Source organism: Plectropomus leopardus, chromosome 8, assembly GCF_008729295.1.
Source record: "Plectropomus leopardus isolate mb chromosome 8, YSFRI_Pleo_2.0, whole genome shotgun sequence".
Classification (NCBI taxonomy): Eukaryota; Metazoa; Chordata; class Actinopteri; order Perciformes; family Serranidae; genus Plectropomus; species Plectropomus leopardus.
In genome coordinates, this window is record NC_056470.1 from 25,469,884 (window position 1) to 25,488,832 (window position 18,949).

At 38.6% G+C, this 18,949-nt stretch overlaps 2 protein-coding genes and 1 long non-coding RNA gene across 3 annotated transcripts in view; 2 read left to right on the forward strand and 1 right to left on the reverse strand.

The window, feature by feature from the left end:
* Positions 1 to 18,949, reverse strand: part of LOC121946880 — a 23,283-nt gene continuing 4,334 nt past the window's right edge. Inside the window, exon 3 of the long non-coding RNA XR_006106048.1 lies at positions 1 to 86. This is a non-coding gene — a long non-coding RNA (uncharacterized LOC121946880). The remainder of the gene's footprint in view (positions 87 to 18,949) is intronic.
* On the forward strand, positions 6,148 to 14,259 carry ogfr (opioid growth factor receptor). The gene is made up of 7 exons (XM_042491676.1): positions 6,148 to 6,433; positions 6,968 to 7,033; positions 7,124 to 7,205; positions 8,209 to 8,287; positions 9,470 to 9,536; positions 10,772 to 10,920; positions 11,009 to 14,259. Exons 1-7 carry the CDS (start codon positions 6,302 to 6,304, stop codon positions 12,111 to 12,113), a joined length of 1,680 nt encoding a protein of 559 aa, XP_042347610.1. The 5' UTR covers positions 6,148 to 6,301; the 3' UTR covers positions 12,114 to 14,259.
* Positions 15,856 to 18,949, forward strand: part of col9a3 (collagen, type IX, alpha 3) — a 21,966-nt gene continuing 18,872 nt past the window's right edge. The window contains exons 1-3 of the mRNA XM_042491686.1: positions 15,856 to 16,012; positions 16,927 to 16,995; positions 18,343 to 18,378. Coding sequence (XP_042347620.1) covers positions 15,947 to 16,012; positions 16,927 to 16,995; positions 18,343 to 18,378 — 171 coding nt within the window. The 5' untranslated portion in view covers positions 15,856 to 15,946. The remainder of the gene's footprint in view (positions 16,013 to 16,926; positions 16,996 to 18,342; positions 18,379 to 18,949) is intronic.

Sequence of the window (18,949 nt, forward strand, 5' to 3'; positions counted from 1 at the left end):
TATGCTTCCATAGGGAGCTGGTCCTCGTCTTCGGTGTCCGCTATGTTGGGTGTCGTACTGGGGGTTAAAGTGGACCCGCAAAAAGCCTGGAATGAAAAATTTGGTTTTGTTAATAATGTTTTCAGTAATTACTATAACTAGATTAAAAGTACAAAAGAATAAATCAGTTGAAAGATAGTGGAAGCTCTCAGAGGCCAATCTTACCCCTTTAGGGGATATTTCGATATTTTCAACCAGCTTTGTCTCAAAACAATGTGGGATGTATGTGTAGATGAACTGTGGTAACCTTCTCATCATCTAACCACTGCCTAGATATCCCTCCTCCCCCCACAGCGAAACTGCGGCAGTTTCGCTGGCTCTCGGGCTGTTGCTTAAACTACAGGCTGTACTTCCACATTTTCGTAGTCCCTGCCACTCATGCAGACCGACCCGCGCCCCTCCGATGTATCGTTGCATCTCATAATCCTATTTTATTTTTCACTCCCCCTTTGTGATATATATTGCTGACCAAAAAAGCATTTGTCCTTTTTTAAATGTCATGAAATCACAAAGACCTCGTCAGTGTCTGTGGTGATGCTCAGAATATGCAGATGGTGCAAACAGCATTTTTAAAGATGCACATGGCACCATGCGGAGAAAAGAGGGCCTTGTGCCCGAAGGCGCATTTCTCCACTAAATAAAGCCTATCTGCCAATTCTGCAGGAGGGAAAAATGCAAATCTGGCAAAATCCTGGAGGAAGGCTTATAGAAATTAAGCTCCTCTGTAAAAGCCAAACTTTTAGGAGTGAAAGGTGGTCTTTAGCAGTGAACAGCAGCTGTGCTTTGACAAGGATAGGGGAAAATTACAGGGACAATACATGAGTGCAAGATAAGGAAGCAGCTTGAAACAGAGAGAGGATTTGTGTGCAGATGAACCTGAGCAGAGCAGTGAGCAGAGAGAAGACAAGGACCTGCAGACGCAGAGGTATGGACGGTTGTGAATTTAACTGCAAGGGGTTTAATTAAGATAATGATCTGCTGACTTCCTTTGACTCAAGGATTTGATGACTTAGGACACATAGCAGAGTTTGAATTTGCAGTTTAGGAGAGAAAAGGCCAGTGTGCTGCATCCAAATCTGATAAAGGAATTAAAAAAGTGAAATACCAATTATGCACTTCTTAAATTAAACATTTTTTCCTGTTTATCCTCAAATTCCTTTATGCACCATTAAATACTCTATAATGATGAGCATGTATGCAGAGCTTATCGAAGAAAGGGCCTAAATAAATGTAAACACATTTTTCTAAATTAATACTTAAATTTAAAATGAAGAATTGAACAAAAGATCTGAAATTGGTTCCAGAGTTGCCACCTGAACGTAATTAAATATAAAGTAACTCCAACAACAAAATGTTTTAACAGCTGGGATAAGGAAGCTTTCTTGACATGATAAAATGTGCCGCAGCCTTGCAAAAAGTAGTGACAAGTAGGAGATACACTGCATGCTTTATGGAGGTAAACTGAACCTCCTCAGAAATACTTTCACTAAGCATGACAAGAGACCATGAATAAAAATGTTTTACCTGTCAGAGCAGATAAGTAGTTGCCTTCATCTGCAGAGGAGAACATACCAGGTAAGACAAGTGAGAGTGAGGATTATCTCCTCAGATGGCAGAGTTATATTTGGTGTTGTGGTGCAACACTCTGAGGCCTGTCTGCTTTATATCTCCTACCATCATGTTGAAAAGTCACTTTATATTTATTACTTTTTGTATAATTTTAGAGGTTGGCTCTAATTATTTTCTCTTTCCGTTCTTGCAGTTTATTGAAAATAAAAACCCTTGTCTCCATTCATCTGTTTGCTTTATCAGCAACTATTTCCTCAGCAGTTTATGTGACTGCTTACCGTTGATTTACATTTTCTCTTTTACATACCAAATCATATGGAAACAAAACACATTTTGCAACCCGATGAGATCTGTTAAATTATGATACCACTAAAAGGTTTTTTTTTTAGGTTAGTCAGTAAGTTTATGTTACACTTTTCACCAGCAAAGTAAAAGACTGTGCAACAAAAAACAGACTAATGTAGCTTAATAAAAAGTCCAAAAGTCCAAACAACAGTAACATTAAACTAGAGTGTATTTATATGACTCTCTGCTTCTCTAATGTTCCAATAAAACAGAATACAAACCACTTAATTTGAGGAGTGCACAAAGTCTCATGTTACTGCGTTTCACAAATAATCTCAACTGATTTTTATGCTTGTTTCATACGACTCTCACAATCATTTCTTCAAATTAGCAAATATCACAAAATATCACAGTGCAGAAATACAAGGTAAAAGTCATGCATTTTGTCGTGCACACTTTCACTTAGTAAAGGTACCAAAATATGTAGTATCAAAATGTACTCAATACTTCTACTTATCAAAATATACCTCACGTACCAAATGTAAAAATGCTCATTTTGCAGAGTAGCCCATATCAGAATAATGAATATTATGCTATTGGATTATAATTATAGGATGCATTATACATTATTTTAATGTTGCAGCAGGTTTGTATGTTATCATACAGCGGATACGATAAAACTTTACGACCAACAGCACTATGCTTAATGTGTGGCAACATCAAAAAATAAAATGAAAAAAAAAAACGTACAATGTCAACATTTTCTTCTGCCGACTGGAGTGCGCACACACACTATTGTAACTCTGAATCAAACATGTAAATAAAGCAAAATCAGTCTTACACACACAAAGAAAAGGCAGTAAATTTTTATATATATTTTTTGTCAGCCTAAAACTGTTATTTTGGAGAGTTACAACCAGCAATGCTGCAGTGACGCTCCGTTTACATAGTTTAAAATTGATGGTAAAATAGATGTTTAGCGACAGATTTACACATTTCTAAAATAGCTTAGGTTTGGTAAACCAGTTTGAAACTACTAACAAAGAAGTTGGGAAGGACTTTGCACAAAAACATAGCCATGAATTTCACAAATAACTGGTGCAACCCGGGTGAACAGAATTCCCCGAGATGACCCTCGACTCCTGCCACCCGGATCCTGCAGGATAAACTACAGGAAGCAGGAAGCTCCAATTTACAGGAGGGGAGGTCAAGTAGTAAGCTCAAACTAAAGTCATGACATTCTTGTCAAATCAACAACAAACACAGGCAGACTGGGTTTACATAACTATCATAATCTCTGTATTAACAAATATTTCCATCTGTATTGAACTCGCTGAGAACGAGGCATCAGGGGATCCATTTTAAAAAGCAAAGGCACTAAATAGCAACAGCAAATACTGGATGCCTGCAGAGCTCGCTGGTTTCCACAGTAACTAAGACCAAAAATAGAAACCCACACCAGCGGCCATTCAAGATTGAATCCCCCTGTGATAATACACGATTCTATTTATATCTTCTAATGGTGAAATATACCCCCTCGTATTTATGCATCTGTCCAATTACTGTCAAAGGATGGACATCATGGTCAAATTATATGTTCACGCCTCTGAATCTTTCTTTGTGCTGCTGGTGCCGACAGTATGAAACTGAATCCGACTCATCTTACTGACGATATTATACATGACTGAGAGACACTTCTAATAAGAACTCAGGCTGGATTATTGGATACATTGGACTTTGTGTTTTTTTTTGTGTGTGTGTGTGTGTGAGAGAGAGAGTGTTTGTGTGTGTTTGTGCGTGATTGGCTGCAGTTTTTCTAAAGGTTGTAACATAGACATGCTGTCTTAAATTTTATAGACATAATGGAAGATCTGCTTTGAGTACAGATTTGAGAGCAGATTTCGGGGGAGACCCAAGGGACATGTCCCCATCAGTATTTAAAACGTGCATTTTTCCTAAACATGAATTCTGAAAAAATCAAAGACATTTACACCATAAATTGAAACCAAAAAGACATGATTAGGTGCATGACAATTCCCCAGTGCTCAAAAAATTCTGGTTGTTTTTCTGTATAATAAATGAAAATAAATTAAATTATTACCGGTATCCTTAGAGAGATAAGATAACACAGTTTTCTTTTTTTAGTGTTTGTGATGTGACGAGATTTACAACATGATCTCAGTCGCCTCAGCGTGTCTGGGTCAAACAATGAATGCAAAAGGGGAAGAGCAATATGTTGCACTGCTTCCACTTATCGCAATGTCTGATGTGATTTCGGGTGTTTGTTGATTGGTTTTGTTGGTTGGTTAAATGTTGTTTTGAATTTTGTACGGCTAATGCCCTGGGACGCAAAGGCAAATTTCAGATTTTTTTCCTGACAATAAAACCAATCAAATGTCATATTGTTCGTGGGTATGTGCACTCATACAAACTGCAAAAATATCCCCACAGTTATGTAAATACAATGATTCAACAGCACAGTTGCTGGATTTCTGATTTTTTTTTTCTTTAATACTTACAGTAGACCTATATGATATACATGTTATATTATTGACACATTCCCCTGACCTGGATCTGATCTGTGCTTTCTGTCTTCTTTTTAATATATGTACTTAATATATTGTGAGTTTTTTTTTTACTGATGCTTTGCAGTAATGTTGCAAATTGTCCTGCTGTGGGACAAATATCTTACCTTATCTTCATTAAAATCATCAAAATCTAGGGAATCTGTCCTATAAATTTAAATGAGACATTCTGCTCACAGACAGCCAATATATGAAAATATTTTTATATTTATTATTTGTTTATTATTCAATTGGTTACATCAATAGATAGATAACTAATATTGCTATTATTAAAGATTGCTAAATATCAGCACATCTATCATAGTGTTACTGTTGTTTATCCTTATATAACAATCAAGTGAAAGTTTTTCTGTACCTAAGATAGTCTGCCTGACTCATATCAGCTGGTTTGCAGTTTTTATCACCATCAACCAACACAGCAAGTGTGCTACCTTCACTGTCTGTCGGAAAATTGAATTACTTATTAGAAAACACATTAATAACCTCATTAAGCGCAAAACAAACCCAGAGTACACTTGTGTGAATTGTATGATGTATGCTGGTGACGGACCCTCTTTTCTTCCTTATCCTAAACTGTAGCTGCATGGTGATCTTGTGAAGCAGCAATTTAGCATGAGAGGTGTATGATTTCTTACTCTTAAACACACAAAAGCTATGTTTTTAAAGGCTAACTTGGTTTCCGATTAAGGTAATAGTTTTTTGTTGTTGTTTTTTATACACAACGAACTGAACATACCAGGGATTCATGTAAACAGAGAAAAACATAAATAATGAAAAAGTGATATAAAATTAAAATATGGCCACCTCAGTTCATGTGAAATTTATTAAACGCATTATTCTTTACTGCCTATTTATCTTTAAGGCCTTTTATTGTGGTGCAGTTGAAATTCTTGAGAAAAAAAGTTCTAAATCAGGTCTGGAGTCTGCCAATTTCTTTTTGCGGATGTGGAATTTTTTTCCAATAGTAAAAGCAATTGTACACCTCATGACTTTCAAAACACACTGCTTACTGCATCTTTTAAAATTTTGTTAGGGTCTACATTATGACTGTTGTATTTTATCCCTGCACCTGTCTTGTTTCTATTGCTGCTCTGAATAGCTGCATGTTATGCTTAGTGTGTGTTGTTGCTTCATGCTGCGTGCATGACTATTTGTGCTAAAAAGCTATATGTTGTCGCTGTGCTATTGTTTTGCATTGTTGTTTTGCTGTTTCTTGTTGCTTTGCGTGGCTTGTATTCTGACTTTAGAGTTCCTGTTTGTTGTAGCTGTTGTTGTCTTCCTGGCATCCTGCTGCTGTTGTTATGTGAATTTTCTCATTTTACACAATTTAATTGTTTATCCAGTTTTTTCTTTTCTTCTTTTAATTCACAAAAAGCACGAGAATACTCAATATCAAGCCTAAATTTCCTTTTTCCTTTTTTGCTAGACATATGTGATGTAAGATTTTTAAAGAAACCTCCTTAACCTAATTATTAAGAAAAAAATGTCCCCAATTAGCCAAAGTTTCAGCCACTAGATTTCACCATAAAGCAAAGCCTTGCTTTACAAGAGGCAAAGTAACAGCTTGGAAACAGCAAAAAAATGTGCTGAATTATGACAAACCGGATTATTACTACTTTGAGGAGGAGCACCTGAACGCAGCATCAGCACTGCAGCCGCCAACACCGTCGCTGTCTGACGATGGTAGACTGGAGAGACGGATGGTCAGGGCCGTCCTCGTCTAACCTGAACATGCAAGTGTAACTCTGTTCACGCCCGGTTATAGTGCTAAACCAGGTTAACACGTTCACGCAGCCTCAGCTAGTCACATAACGTTTCTTTCGATGATGGAGGACGACTGTGTGTGTGAGTACGACTCGACCTGGGACACAGAGAGTGATGGAGACGACCCGGCCGGAGAGAGCCAAACCCGTCGGTCATGTCAAGACAAAAACAAATCTGGCTGGTCTTTAAATGTACGTGCTTTGATTACTACACGGCCGATACCATAGCGTGCCTACACCATGTCATAGTGTGTGATCACGCTGACTTGGCCGGGCGTTTGCTAACATTGCTGTGAGGCTAATGATAGCTTTATGCCTCTCTGCTGCAGGCTTGCTAACTAGCCTAGCTAACGTTAGCCGTTGACGTTAGCCTAATGTAAGTGGCTGTACGTGGCTGGTGTTATGCTGAAAAATCTATATAGTATCGCTTACAGGGATAATTATGCACAGTGTGTTATTTCTACTCAAAATGAAAAATGTAAATTAAGTGTTAAGCTTTTTTTTGGGAGTGAGGAATAGGTTAGCTTGGCCTTAACATGTCAACTTGCACTGTATAACGTTAGCCAGCTTTCTACCGTCATGATAATCAATACAGGCCATTACTGACGATAACGCGATGTGTCATGGTTGTTTTAAATAACCATGCATCGACTTCTATTCATCTGCAAGTTATATAACAACGGGCCGTTAGCTTGAGGTTAATTTTACTTTCACTTTTCTTTGCAGTGGCATCACACGCCCAGAAACATGAGGGCAGCAAAGGACATGCAGAACTACAGAAGAGAATATCCAGTGAGTAACAGCTAACAAATCTCAACAAAATACATCGCATTCACCTCAGCTGAGAGAGGTTAAGTATGTGTTGTTGTTTTTTTTTGACAGAATCTCACAGATGACGATTGCTCAGAAGACAAAATGAACAATTTGCAGTTTTATCTCAATAAGTTCCCCTCTGCTCCTGATGGTAACATATTTAGATATTAGGGCTGCACAATTATGGCCAAAATGATAATCACAATTATTTTGATCGATGTTGAGATCACAACTATTTTTACGGTTATTCATTGATTGTAGGGGTTATTTTTTGCCCCCTTTCACTTCTAAATAAATAGAGCACTGCTTTAACTTCCATGTTGTGCTATATTCCTGCTAGTGTAACAATCATTGTATCCATATAAGACTTAAAAATAAGGTTCTTCTTCTCCGAAATCCATGAATAAAATTGGACCGAAACTTATATCCAAAATTAAACAACAGAGAGCTGCTTTCACTTCGATGTTGTGCTACAGTACTCCTAATTAAAACAACCTTGCATCAAAATGAGACTTAAAACAGGTTTCCTCTACACCTGAATCAAGTGCGTCTCCCAAGAAAACATCCTTTCCGCTGCATTATTTTTTACATTGGTCACAATACCATGACACGCTGCAGCTTCACTGTCATGGATGAGATGATGCTGGACGAGGACTGGGATTCAGTGGTGTAATGTTAGCGGCATTATTCTTTTTGGCCCTCGTGCATTCATCATACTGCACTGTCGAGTGTTTTCAGTCGGTTAAATAAGTTAGTTGTGTTGCTTGCGGCGCTGGCACAAGTCTCGTGCACTGTATTCATATGATTTGTTCTCTCCTATATCCAAAATACTTAAATAGATGATTTTCATTTTGCCCATGCCATGCAGGCCACTGCTGCAGGGCGCAGGCACAGAGGACCCCCCCCCCCCCCTCTAAAGTGGAGCCTGGCTGTTAGTTTAGGAAGTGCTTGATTCGATTTGAAGCAGAGTTTTCTATGAGCTGCGGTGCACGCATTTTTAATGGCTAAATCGCAGCCATTTAATTGTGGAAAGTGTGATTGTGATTACATTTGCATTGATTGTGCAGCCCTTAAAGATTTTCTCTCAATGTATTTTCAGTACTTGGCAAAGTCTGTGTGCATTGACATGATGCTTTCTTTATGATTTGGCACAGATGTCTACATTGAATCATTCCTCAAGGAATGGAAAAATGACTACAAAAGACTAGAGAGAGTTCACTCGTACATTCAGTGGTATGTATTGTTTACGTTTTGTGGTGCATGTTGGCTGTGTCCAGTCGGAGGTTACAGAGCTCAAGTCATCTTACTCTGGTGACCTTGCAGTCTGAAGCATGTTACACATTTCTCAGTATGGAGTTTGTTACTAAAACAAAAAGCAATACCAGGTGTGCTGGTCTTTATTAGTGAAATGCGTGCTCTAAAATTTGCTGGAATGGTCTGCCGCATTATTGATGGTTTCAGGTAGAGATGGTTAAAATCATTGTCAGACAAGCAGCTGTCACTTAAAAAAAGGCAATTGCTTACTATCTGCTATCATCTGCTGCTGTTTCAGTACCCTGCTCAAGTGCTTTGTTCCAAATGAAAAGATCAAGGTAAAAACTGATCTTTGCATACATTGTTGGTGGTTTGATAGATTTATAAATGATCGCTGTTTTTGTGGTCACATCATTTACAGATTCAATTAAAAAAGAAACGATCAAACTGAGACTAAATTCCAGAGGTACCCAGAGTGATGTAGTAATGACAAAGTTGAGCTTTTCTTGCCAATTCAAGATGTTTTATAAGGATGTATTTTGTGAAATCACAGAGTTGTAGGCGGGTTATTGCATCGCAAGTACCTGAGATACTGCCTAAAATGCTGAATTGCGTATTGGCAAGTACACAATTTATTTTAAAAAACTTTTAAGTAGTTTCACACCAGGTTAAAACTGCAGGTGTTCTGGAAATCTGTTCTTTTTGCCTCTCTAAATGAGTAGCCTACATAGCAAGTTATGCTGTTCAGCCACTGCCAAGTGCTGATTTCGAGCGGCAAAGAAGATTTGATTTCCAATAAATAGTGTAATGTCAGCAAATTGCCAGCAATCTTGTAATTTCTATGTTATTCATTCTCTGTATTTATTTGTTCATGATTTAGTTTAACTTGAGCCAGACCATACAACAATGGCAGCAATAATGTCACTCCCATATGGGGTTAGCAGAATACAGCTGTCGTCTTTTAACTTTTTTTTTAACACAGTGGTATCAGATTGGTATTCGGCATCAGCTGATATGCAAGTTCAGGTATCTGTATCAGGAAGAAATAATGGCATTGGAACATCTCTAGTGTTTTGATAGGATGAAGCACTATGAGTTAAGTATATTTTTTTAATTCTATAAAACTTCATTAACTGTTTTTGTGTTGTTTTCCATTGTAAGGCTGTTTCCACTGCGAGAGCCGGGGGTTAATTACATGGCTTCAGAACTCACCAAGAAGGAAATTGAGGTAAGTCCTTAAATGGACACTACAGACAGGTAATTATGCATAAATTAATTGCCAGCAGTGGCTTCTGATTTCTGGTACAACATAAAGCGACACAACTAATTTATTTGACCATTGACATTCATGCCACAAAGTCATACCTGATGAGTGCAACGCCAGAATCAAATGTCATCGAGAGTTGAATGTGTATTTTTGATGCATTGGCTGGAGATGCGTCACATTAGAAAAGCTTCAAACAGCATGTTGAATCACCCCAAAAATGGAACAGTTTCTCTAAAATGACCTCAATCATTGCCTGAGTGTTTCTAAAACACGCCACAGAAGGTAGATGCATCAGTGTTGCTGCGGTTTACTGGTTTAAGACACCTGCATCTTCATTTGCATGTCATCCCTCCTCTCTGTTCTAAACAGAGTTAGAGGGCTGTTTATCTGCTGACATTTTTTAAAATTAGACATTGGATTGTATTTTGTTAATTTATTAATATATTTTGTCTATTATCATTACTACTAGTCTTAATAAAAAAAACCCTCCGGCTATATTTTAATATACTCAGGTAGTCTGGTTATGGGTAGTCTTTGTCGATAGTTTCCTTTTAAAATGAGTCAACAGAATATTGCTATTTTTTTAACATCACCAGTCTGACCCATTACTTCTTTACTCATACAAGACATGTGTAAGCAACTTTAGCCAAAACTTTAACATTTCCTCAAAACATCGGCTCTTTTATGGACAAAACAAATAAGAAACATAAAGACAAACATTTATTTTACCCTTTCAACCCCCTTTATGTCCCTTTATGTCATACATTCTGACTAGGGCTGCACAATATATGGTCATTGCAATGTCAAACACATCGCGAAAGACTGATCTTGCACTAAAGGATTTTTACAGTAATTTATATCAGTATCAGTAGAAAACAGTACATTAAAATGCAACTTTTTTGCTGATGCATTTTGTGTTCAGTTTAATTTTCAACATGTTCATAAAATAATGAAAGTATTTTCATTTTTTTAATTTAACAATCAATTATGTTAAATTAAAATGTTGCAGCAGAAATGCGAATCTATCTTTAATGTCTGCATATTGCATGTAACATTGTTAAGATATTCTGCATTATCACACGTTTTCCTCATATTGTGCAGCCCTGATTTTAACTTGTTACTGTTCTGTGTGATTATGAAAGTTGTCCCTACACTTAGTGTCTTATAGTTTTGTTTCTACTGTGTTTGCTCAACAGGCGTTCAAGAAGAATGAGGATGCCAAAAAGAGACTAGTCGAGTCCTATGAACTCATGTTGGGCTTCTATGGCATGCGTTTGGTCAACAAAGAGACGGGCGAAGTGAAACGAGCCGATAATTGGAAGGAACGGTTTGGAAATCTGGAGAGGTAATTATGTTATATATCTCACAATAACAATATTGGAGATAAGTACATTTCTGTTTGTAATTTTGTTTTAAACTGTGTGATCTCTCAGGAATATGCACAACAACCTGCGCATCACTCGCATCTTAAAGAGCCTCGGCGAGCTGGGCTTCAAGCACTACCAGGCCCCACTGGTGCACTTCTTTCTGGAAGAAACTCTAGTCAAGAAGACCCTCAGCAGTGTTAAGCGCAGTGTGCTCGACTACTTCCTGTTTGCTGTCCGGGACAAGCAGAAACGCCGGGAGCTGGTGCGTTTTGCCTACTATCACTTTGAGCCAAAGGATAAGTTTGTGTGGTGTCCCAGAAAGATTCAAAAACAATTCAGGAAGACGGAGAAAAGATCTGATGCCGTTGGGAATGGAGATGGAAAAGATGAAGCTTATTCACGGAGTAAAAGCAAAGACGGAGAAGCAGTCGTGCAACAAAAAGAGGATGGACTGGATAATGTTACGAAAGCTCAGAAAGGAACAGATAAAACAACAAGTAAAGACAAAAACAAACTGTCTGAAGCATCTCCTGAGCCAAAACCAGAGGAGGAGACCGTTGGGAATGGAAACGCAGAGGCAGAGTCCAATAATGAAATTTTGGGGAATGGAAATGACTCTACAGATGATGCTGATGATATGGATCAGTCACCCAGTCCTGAGTCTGAGACAACAAAAACCGAGCCCTGTGCAGACAGCGAGGACACATTAACCAACGACTGGAAGGACACCCCCAAGGAACCGGACAACATTATGCAAACAGATGGGGACACAGACACTGAAAAACCACCGAAGAAGAAGAGGGAAGACAACAAGGTGCTGCCAAGCAACGGCCCTGCTGGGGACGCCGCCAGCGGGCAGATGGAGGAGAAAGCTGGTGCTAATAAAGCCACCGGTCAAACGAGCCCGTCAGCGCAAACCCCCGCTAAGACTTCAAAACATTCACCCTCTCTTTCTTCTGGAAGGGAGGAAAAAATCCCAAGGACTGATTTTAATCAAGTGCCAGATAAAAAGGAGGAGGAAGAAACGTCACAGGCAAACGTGTCGGCAACAAATGGGTCAGCGACAAGCACCGAGAAAGGTGCAGATGAACAGACAAATGGGAAGGAGTCGGAGGATATTGATATGGAATCAAACCCCTCGAGCTCAGACCAAAATGTGGGAAGTTCATGAATTAGCTGGATGATTAGAGAAAATGCATTAATTTGAGCTGAAATGAAATGTAATATAGGGACAGAGTATGACTAAAAAAAGACTCCCTGGGCCTTATTTCTACTATATTTGATGTTTAGATATTGATTCTTTTCACTTTGAAGGAGTATATGAATTAATTAACGCTAAATGTGGGACTGGATGTGGCTCGGTTTCCACGTGGCCATCAGACAATATTAAAGGATGAGGTTGGTGATATTCTGTACATTTGTTATTGTCGACAAATCCCATAAAAAGGTCAAAAACCAGCAAGAGACTCAACACACTACAGACGGTTAACTTGTTAGCAATATTAGCTTGCTGGTTGTCGTGCAAGGGGGTTAAAAAATAAAGCGAACATGAAGAGTCAAAAACTGCAGTTCCTTGAATGGCCACTCGAGGCTGCCTCCAGATGTGAGTTAACTAAACAGCAGAAATAAACATGTTTACAGCCCGATCCAACAAAAAAAAGGTTTTGGTCTCTTTAGCTATTTTCCCCATTTATGAAATCTGTACATTGGATGTTTTTTTTAATTATATATCAATTTACGTTTTCTTAATTAAGTGCAGGCCGCTTAGAGTGAGAGGCTGTGTGCCAATAGTGTCCTCTGGTTCTCATTCAGATCCATCCCTCTCTCCTCCACCTTCTTATCCAAATTTAGTCACTTCAGGCTCCAAAAAAACAAAATACTGACAGCCAAAATGCCAAACTCGAGGCTTCAAACAGCAGTCTCCGACCCTCGGGTGAAGTTACGGTAGCTACATCCAATAATGTAAACAGTCAACTGTTCACAGTGGGCGCAGAAGTGCTGAAAAACCTGCAGATTTTTCATGAAGCGCTGCCCGCTTCCATTTGGTGCCACGGCACCGAGCTCTGGTTTGGCTCTCAATCTGCAGCAACAGTTTCGTCATCTAGTCAGTTTTTTCTTTGAGCCTCGAGCAAATTTGGAAAACAAACTGATAATATGTTATTAATGATATAAAGGATAATTAGATGTTATATAAATGATCTGGTAATGATAAAATATGCATCGCATGCTTACTTGCGTCTAATATTTGTCAGTTGTGTCTAAACAAAGTGAGAGACAAGCAGTTACAGACTGATCTCTGCTGTTTTTAGGCAAAATAATGTCACAGCACGTAAATAGTTCCCATCAAATTTTACACAAATGGAGGTAAATAGTGTTTTTGTTGAGGACTATTTCCTGCAGGGGTTGTTAGTATTTACAGCAGCAAGGACTGTGCATGTGGGATTGACTGAAATGAACTACAACTTATTGTAATGCAACAGTTTGATGTGTTTAATTGTAAAAAAAAACAACAAAAAAACGGATGTGAAAGAAGATTAAGCTATCAGGCTTTGGATGCACAGATGATGCTTGTGAGCGGGATAAATTTGTTTTGGTCTTTTTGTGGGATTTGTTGACAGTAGGAAAAATATAGCTCATCCTTTTTAGATGCTAATGACTAAGGCTGATATTTAATATGTCTAGAGAATACATAAAGCACTATTATTAATGTATATCGATGAAATGATGGTTTCAGCATTTTTTAACACCTTAATACTTTCACAATTGAACATTTTTTTTGCACTGAAAAACAATTAATTGGAAGAGCTTTTTTTGTCTTTGGGCTGTTTCTGTGTGAGTTAAAATAATCTGTACTGGTTTGTGTTTCTGCTGAAACCCGCTGTTTAAATGGATTTAAGACTGAATGTCACTTAAGTTATATTTCAGTAATGTTGCACAATCTGTGTTTTCATGCAGATTTGAGAAGAAGACTTTCTGAACTGAGAGCCTTGCCAAAAAATGTGATAAGACTGGTTGATTGTACAATATGTATGTCCTCTCGGCAGAACTGATAAAGCTTTGGCTATAATTTAAAGTCCACTGTATGTTAATTTGACATGAGTGAAGTCCATGGACATTTACAAGCCAGGGTGAGTATATTGATGCATCTTTTTTATATTTGCACTTAATTTTCACTATTAATTTTTGACGTTATGGTATTTACAAAATGAAAACGCTAATAACTTTACAAAAGTACTGAATTCTTTGTATATGACCCCCCCCCCCGGCTAAATACCTGGCTGTTGGCAAAGCAGAATAAAGCTATATTATTTTTTGAAGATTTTATGGAATTAATCTCTTTAGTCAAAGTTGAGACTCGTGTTATTATCGTTGGATTATTAAATTTCAATTCTCAGGATAAAAAACTGTGATAGATGTCGGTTAATGCTTTTATAGCAGAGATTTAGATTTCCCAGTGCAGCAGCCTATAGTCAGAAATATCAGATTGTTTCTCTAGCAAACAGTGCCAGCCTCAGAGAAGTTGCATGACTCATAACAGAGGGAAGAAAAAAGATGCTGAACTTAGAGATATTGATGCAGAACAAGTTGTTCAGGCCTCAGGATCAGTGTGGAGTCGAGGGTGTGAGTAAAGAAAGTAAAAATATATACTGATGGAGTTTGAGCTTGCTAGTTGCCACATTGTTCATGCCAGACAGCTATCTAAATCTGCTCTTTCCCTGTTCAATAAAAGTAAACATGCAGCAATTCTGCTTCTTGATTTTAATGTTACATTAAAGGGACAGTTTACCCCATAATCAAAAATACATATTTTTTCCTTTTACCTGCGGTGCTTTTTATCAGTCTATATTGTTTCGTTGTGAGTGCCAAAAAATACATTTGAAAAACTCAACAGCAATGCCTCTTTCCAGAAATTATGACTCGGTCACTCAAGATAATCAGCAGACCTTGTTGTAAACAGTTTCATGAAGGAACTACTTTCTTTCTACTGGATTACACCTGCCAGCTGTGTCAATGCGCTGAAGAAGCGTACATCTACTGCTAGCTCACCCAGCAGCACTGAGCTGGTTAACATTTCAGCTCAGCTGAGGAGGACGCCAGTAATGTTTACATTTCACCCTGTCACCAGTATGAGCCGCTGGTGCATGAGTAGATGTACGCCATCCTCTGCACAGGGATACAGTTGGAGGGTTTATTCCGGAAAGTAAGAAAAAAAGAAAATAGTTCTGTGGATTTTCTTGAGTAACCAGGTCATTATTTCTGGAAATGTTTTTTTAAACAGTTTATCAGATTAAAAAATAAAATAAAGTAGTATTTTCTGGCATTTCATTGGTCAAACTGTCCATTAAGGGATAAAAAAATCTGCATTATATACCTGGCAGAGTGAGGTCTACAAATGTTTTGCTGTTAGGTTGCATTATGGGAAATGTAGGATCCAGCATTTTTGCAGCTTGACCCATACAGCTCAGGATTTGTTGGCCTCCATTGCTTCAAATTTTGACCAGCCTGGTTTGAATTTGTCCTTTGACAGTCCCCAGACTTTATGAAAGTATAAAAGCCTACTTAATTGAACTTTTTTTAAAGCTGTATGACTAAAGAACCCTTAACTTTTTTCTTTTTCTTTTTTTTTTTTTTTACTTTGCAGACATGGAGGATTTGTGTTATAGGTCAGATTCTAATTGGTCAAAGCATGAACCCCCGCATATTTCTGGCGCTTCTGGTTCAGCCCACTCCCTTGATGTCCGAAATTGTTCCCCCTGTGCCTGCTGCCCCCCTCCCTCCTCCTCACCCCCTCACCCCTGTGTGCAGAGCGCCACACTGAGCTCAGCCCCTTCGGCTGGAGGCTCGGGTTTATCTGGGACCAAAGAGAAAGCCATTCAGGAGCTGTGCGTCGTGTCGTCAAGGAGGCTCCGTTGCGGACGCTAGGGGGGAGCGAGACAGGACCGGGAACCGGGGATTTGACCTTTTCCGCAGAAACTCGGGTTTGTGAGGGCGAGCGGAGGAGCCATGGCGGTATTCTCTGCGCTTTGGGTGCTCTTACTGTGCCAGCTTTTAACATCATCCTCAGCCCAGGTAAGACTTACCGAGCGCAGCATCACTCTGCTCGCATCTTTTTGGAGATGTAGTTTTTGCTGGAGGCGTTTAATGCGCATTCATTTATAGCTAGTGCAAAAAAAGTTACTGCCACCTGCACGTTCGCATTTTGATAATAATAATAAAGCAATACTTTGTGTTGATGGTGATCATAATGTGTGTCACAGCTGATGATCTGCACGCGCTCTCCATCCTAAAACCTGACGCTTTCTCTGATATTTTACACTCAAGCGCTCTTTAATCGTCATCTCGTTTATCATTGATTGAATGTGAGTGGTGTTTTGTCTCTCGGTTCTGTAGGCCTATTTTTTTCGCTCCCATATCAGCCTAATTGTGTGCAGGTGGCTGCGCCTTTCACACTGTTTGGTGAAGTTGAGGTTATGTTTTCTCCTGAACCTGTGGAATGCGCGGATTGGAGATCAGCGCCGCGGCGCACAATGCCACCTCTGTTCATTCAGGCTCTCTGGAGCTGGAGCTCATTTAGAAAGTACTCAGTGAAATAAGTTTATTTAGCTTCCATGAACTTTTGGTTTATTTTTGCTTTTCATATAAATCTAATTTAGTCTTCCTGCTGTGCGTATAGAGGAGATTTAATGCGTATTTACGCACATCTATTTGCATCACGGAGCTGCTGTTGATTGATTTTCTGTGTTAAGAGTAACATTTTAAGAATAATTTAATTGGCGCTGCATAAAATGTGATTGTTTTATTTTATTATCATGCTGACGCTGCAAATTTACCAGAAAATTTGTATTTATAACTTTTTATTTGAATCAGTTCATGTCAAACCACAACCTGCTCATGTATACAGACAATTGTGGTTTTGAAGGACCAGAGGATGCAAGATAACTGCCAGAGAGAAATGCCTGATTCTGATCAATGTTGTGTTACAGAGGCCAGGCCCCAGAGGATCTCCTGGGCTCCAAGGACCCCCAGGGCCACCGGGGAGGGATGGCACTGATGTGAGTTGACCAGACTCCCAAAAGCTTCCTTTTACTTTAAACCTATGTGCCCTCTAACCTTTTTCTATTCTAACTAGAAGTGAGTGGATAAGAAAAAGATGTTTGCACCTCAGTGAAATGGGGGGTTCTTTCTGTGAAAACTTTTCTTTTCTTTTTTTTTTTAAATGGGGCAAGTTACAGATCAAGATCACTAAAATTAGAATAATATTTTTGGTGTCACAGTCCTAGTTTAGTGTGGTTTGAAATATTGTACATAAAAGTCAAATTCACACTCAGGACATTTGGTAGAAAGTGTTTTCTTTGTGCAAAAATGTGGCTGAAAGGTTTCTAGATGTTAGTTTTTATCACACTGACTCCTCCCAAAGCTCCTCCTACAAGCATGAAATCATAATCATGGATGTCAGGTAGGCAGGGTTTAAGTTTTTGGCTACTAAATGGAGTTCTGTAGGTACTAAAGTATTGAAAAAAACTCATTAATTCTTCTATGAAACCCCTGTAAAGCTTAGATTATATACAGTGTGAATATTATGAGTGCTTTATTTGGTCACATTAACTCATACAGTATAATGTCAGTTGTGTGGATTTGGATTATTGTATCTTGTCAATAAAAGTAAATGATACAATAATAATCTAATGAAATTTAATCCGCCAGACTCCTAACTGTTTAAGGGGATTTGCTTGTAAGTAGGATATGATGCTACGGTAAGAAAAAGAGGTTAAAATGATGTGACGAGACTTTATTTGCACAAGTTCTAAGAGGAAATTGGATTATGGAGAAGCCAAGTAAAAAGAAAAACGTTGATAACGAAGTAAATCCCTCTAATATCCTTGATAGTTAGGTCTTTGATTTCTGTCAAACTTCTCTGTTAAATTTAAAAGTAAAAAACAGTAAATGTAGGAGAGTCATGTCAGGAAGTCTTTAGTTGTGATTATTTTTGGGACTTCAGTAAAGTTTGGGCACACAGAGGGCCCATTCATACATTCCCCAACCCCGTGAGACCATCTAGAGTTTCACCTCACACCTCCTCCCTGCACCTTCAGCCCCCCTGCACAAACCAAACTGAAGCTCTCATCATGTGAGCAGTCTGCATCGGCCCAGTTTAGTGTTTGTTCTCCCCCCAGTCACTGCAGGAGCTAAACAGCACATCCTATATACTGAAGCAACTCAGAGACTCTCTGTCTCAGTAACGTTAGTATGTCTGCTGTTTGTATTACACTTAGTATTTGAGAGATCTGAATCAAGAACTCTGTCTCTGTGGTCTCTGGACGTATGTGTGGTTATGCACAACGAATGAATAAAATGCACTTTTTGTGGGTGTATTACTTTTTTTTCTTTCTCATTAACAGGGCAAACCTGGACCTGCTGGTCTGCCGGGGAAAGCAGTAAGTTTGTGAGCAATAATGTACATTTTAACAGTTCAGTCTATTTTGTACTTTGCTTTTTTCTTTCTTTCCTTTTTTCTACTGTGCACTAATTTGTTGCATCTGGCTTTACTGATGCTAATTGTTTTTGCACAATCCAATTTGCTGCTGTAACACTGTTAACTCCCCCGCTGTGGGATTAATAAAGGATTATCTTATCTTTCCATCAAGTCAAATCAGTTTTATTTAGGGACTGTATGAACATTATTTGGGTGGTGATAAACATTTCACTTTTTTGAAAAAGCAAGGCCCTCCCAAGTGTTATGTTGCCTTTGAACCCTCCTCTTGACTTAAAAAATGAGTTGCAACCCTTTATCTGCAGGAAAGAGTCCTAAAACTTGTACACGAGTTCACATTTAAGTGCTCCTGGTTCCCTCATCGTGAAGTAAATGGGTTTTTTGAATGAGTTTTTGGATAGGGGCCAGAAATAACATCTGTGTTTAACACAAGCGTAAGACTGTTTGTCCTGGGACAAAAAAATTGTCAGTAAAGACCCCATTTGTTCATTTTGAAGCTTATATGAGTCTTAAAA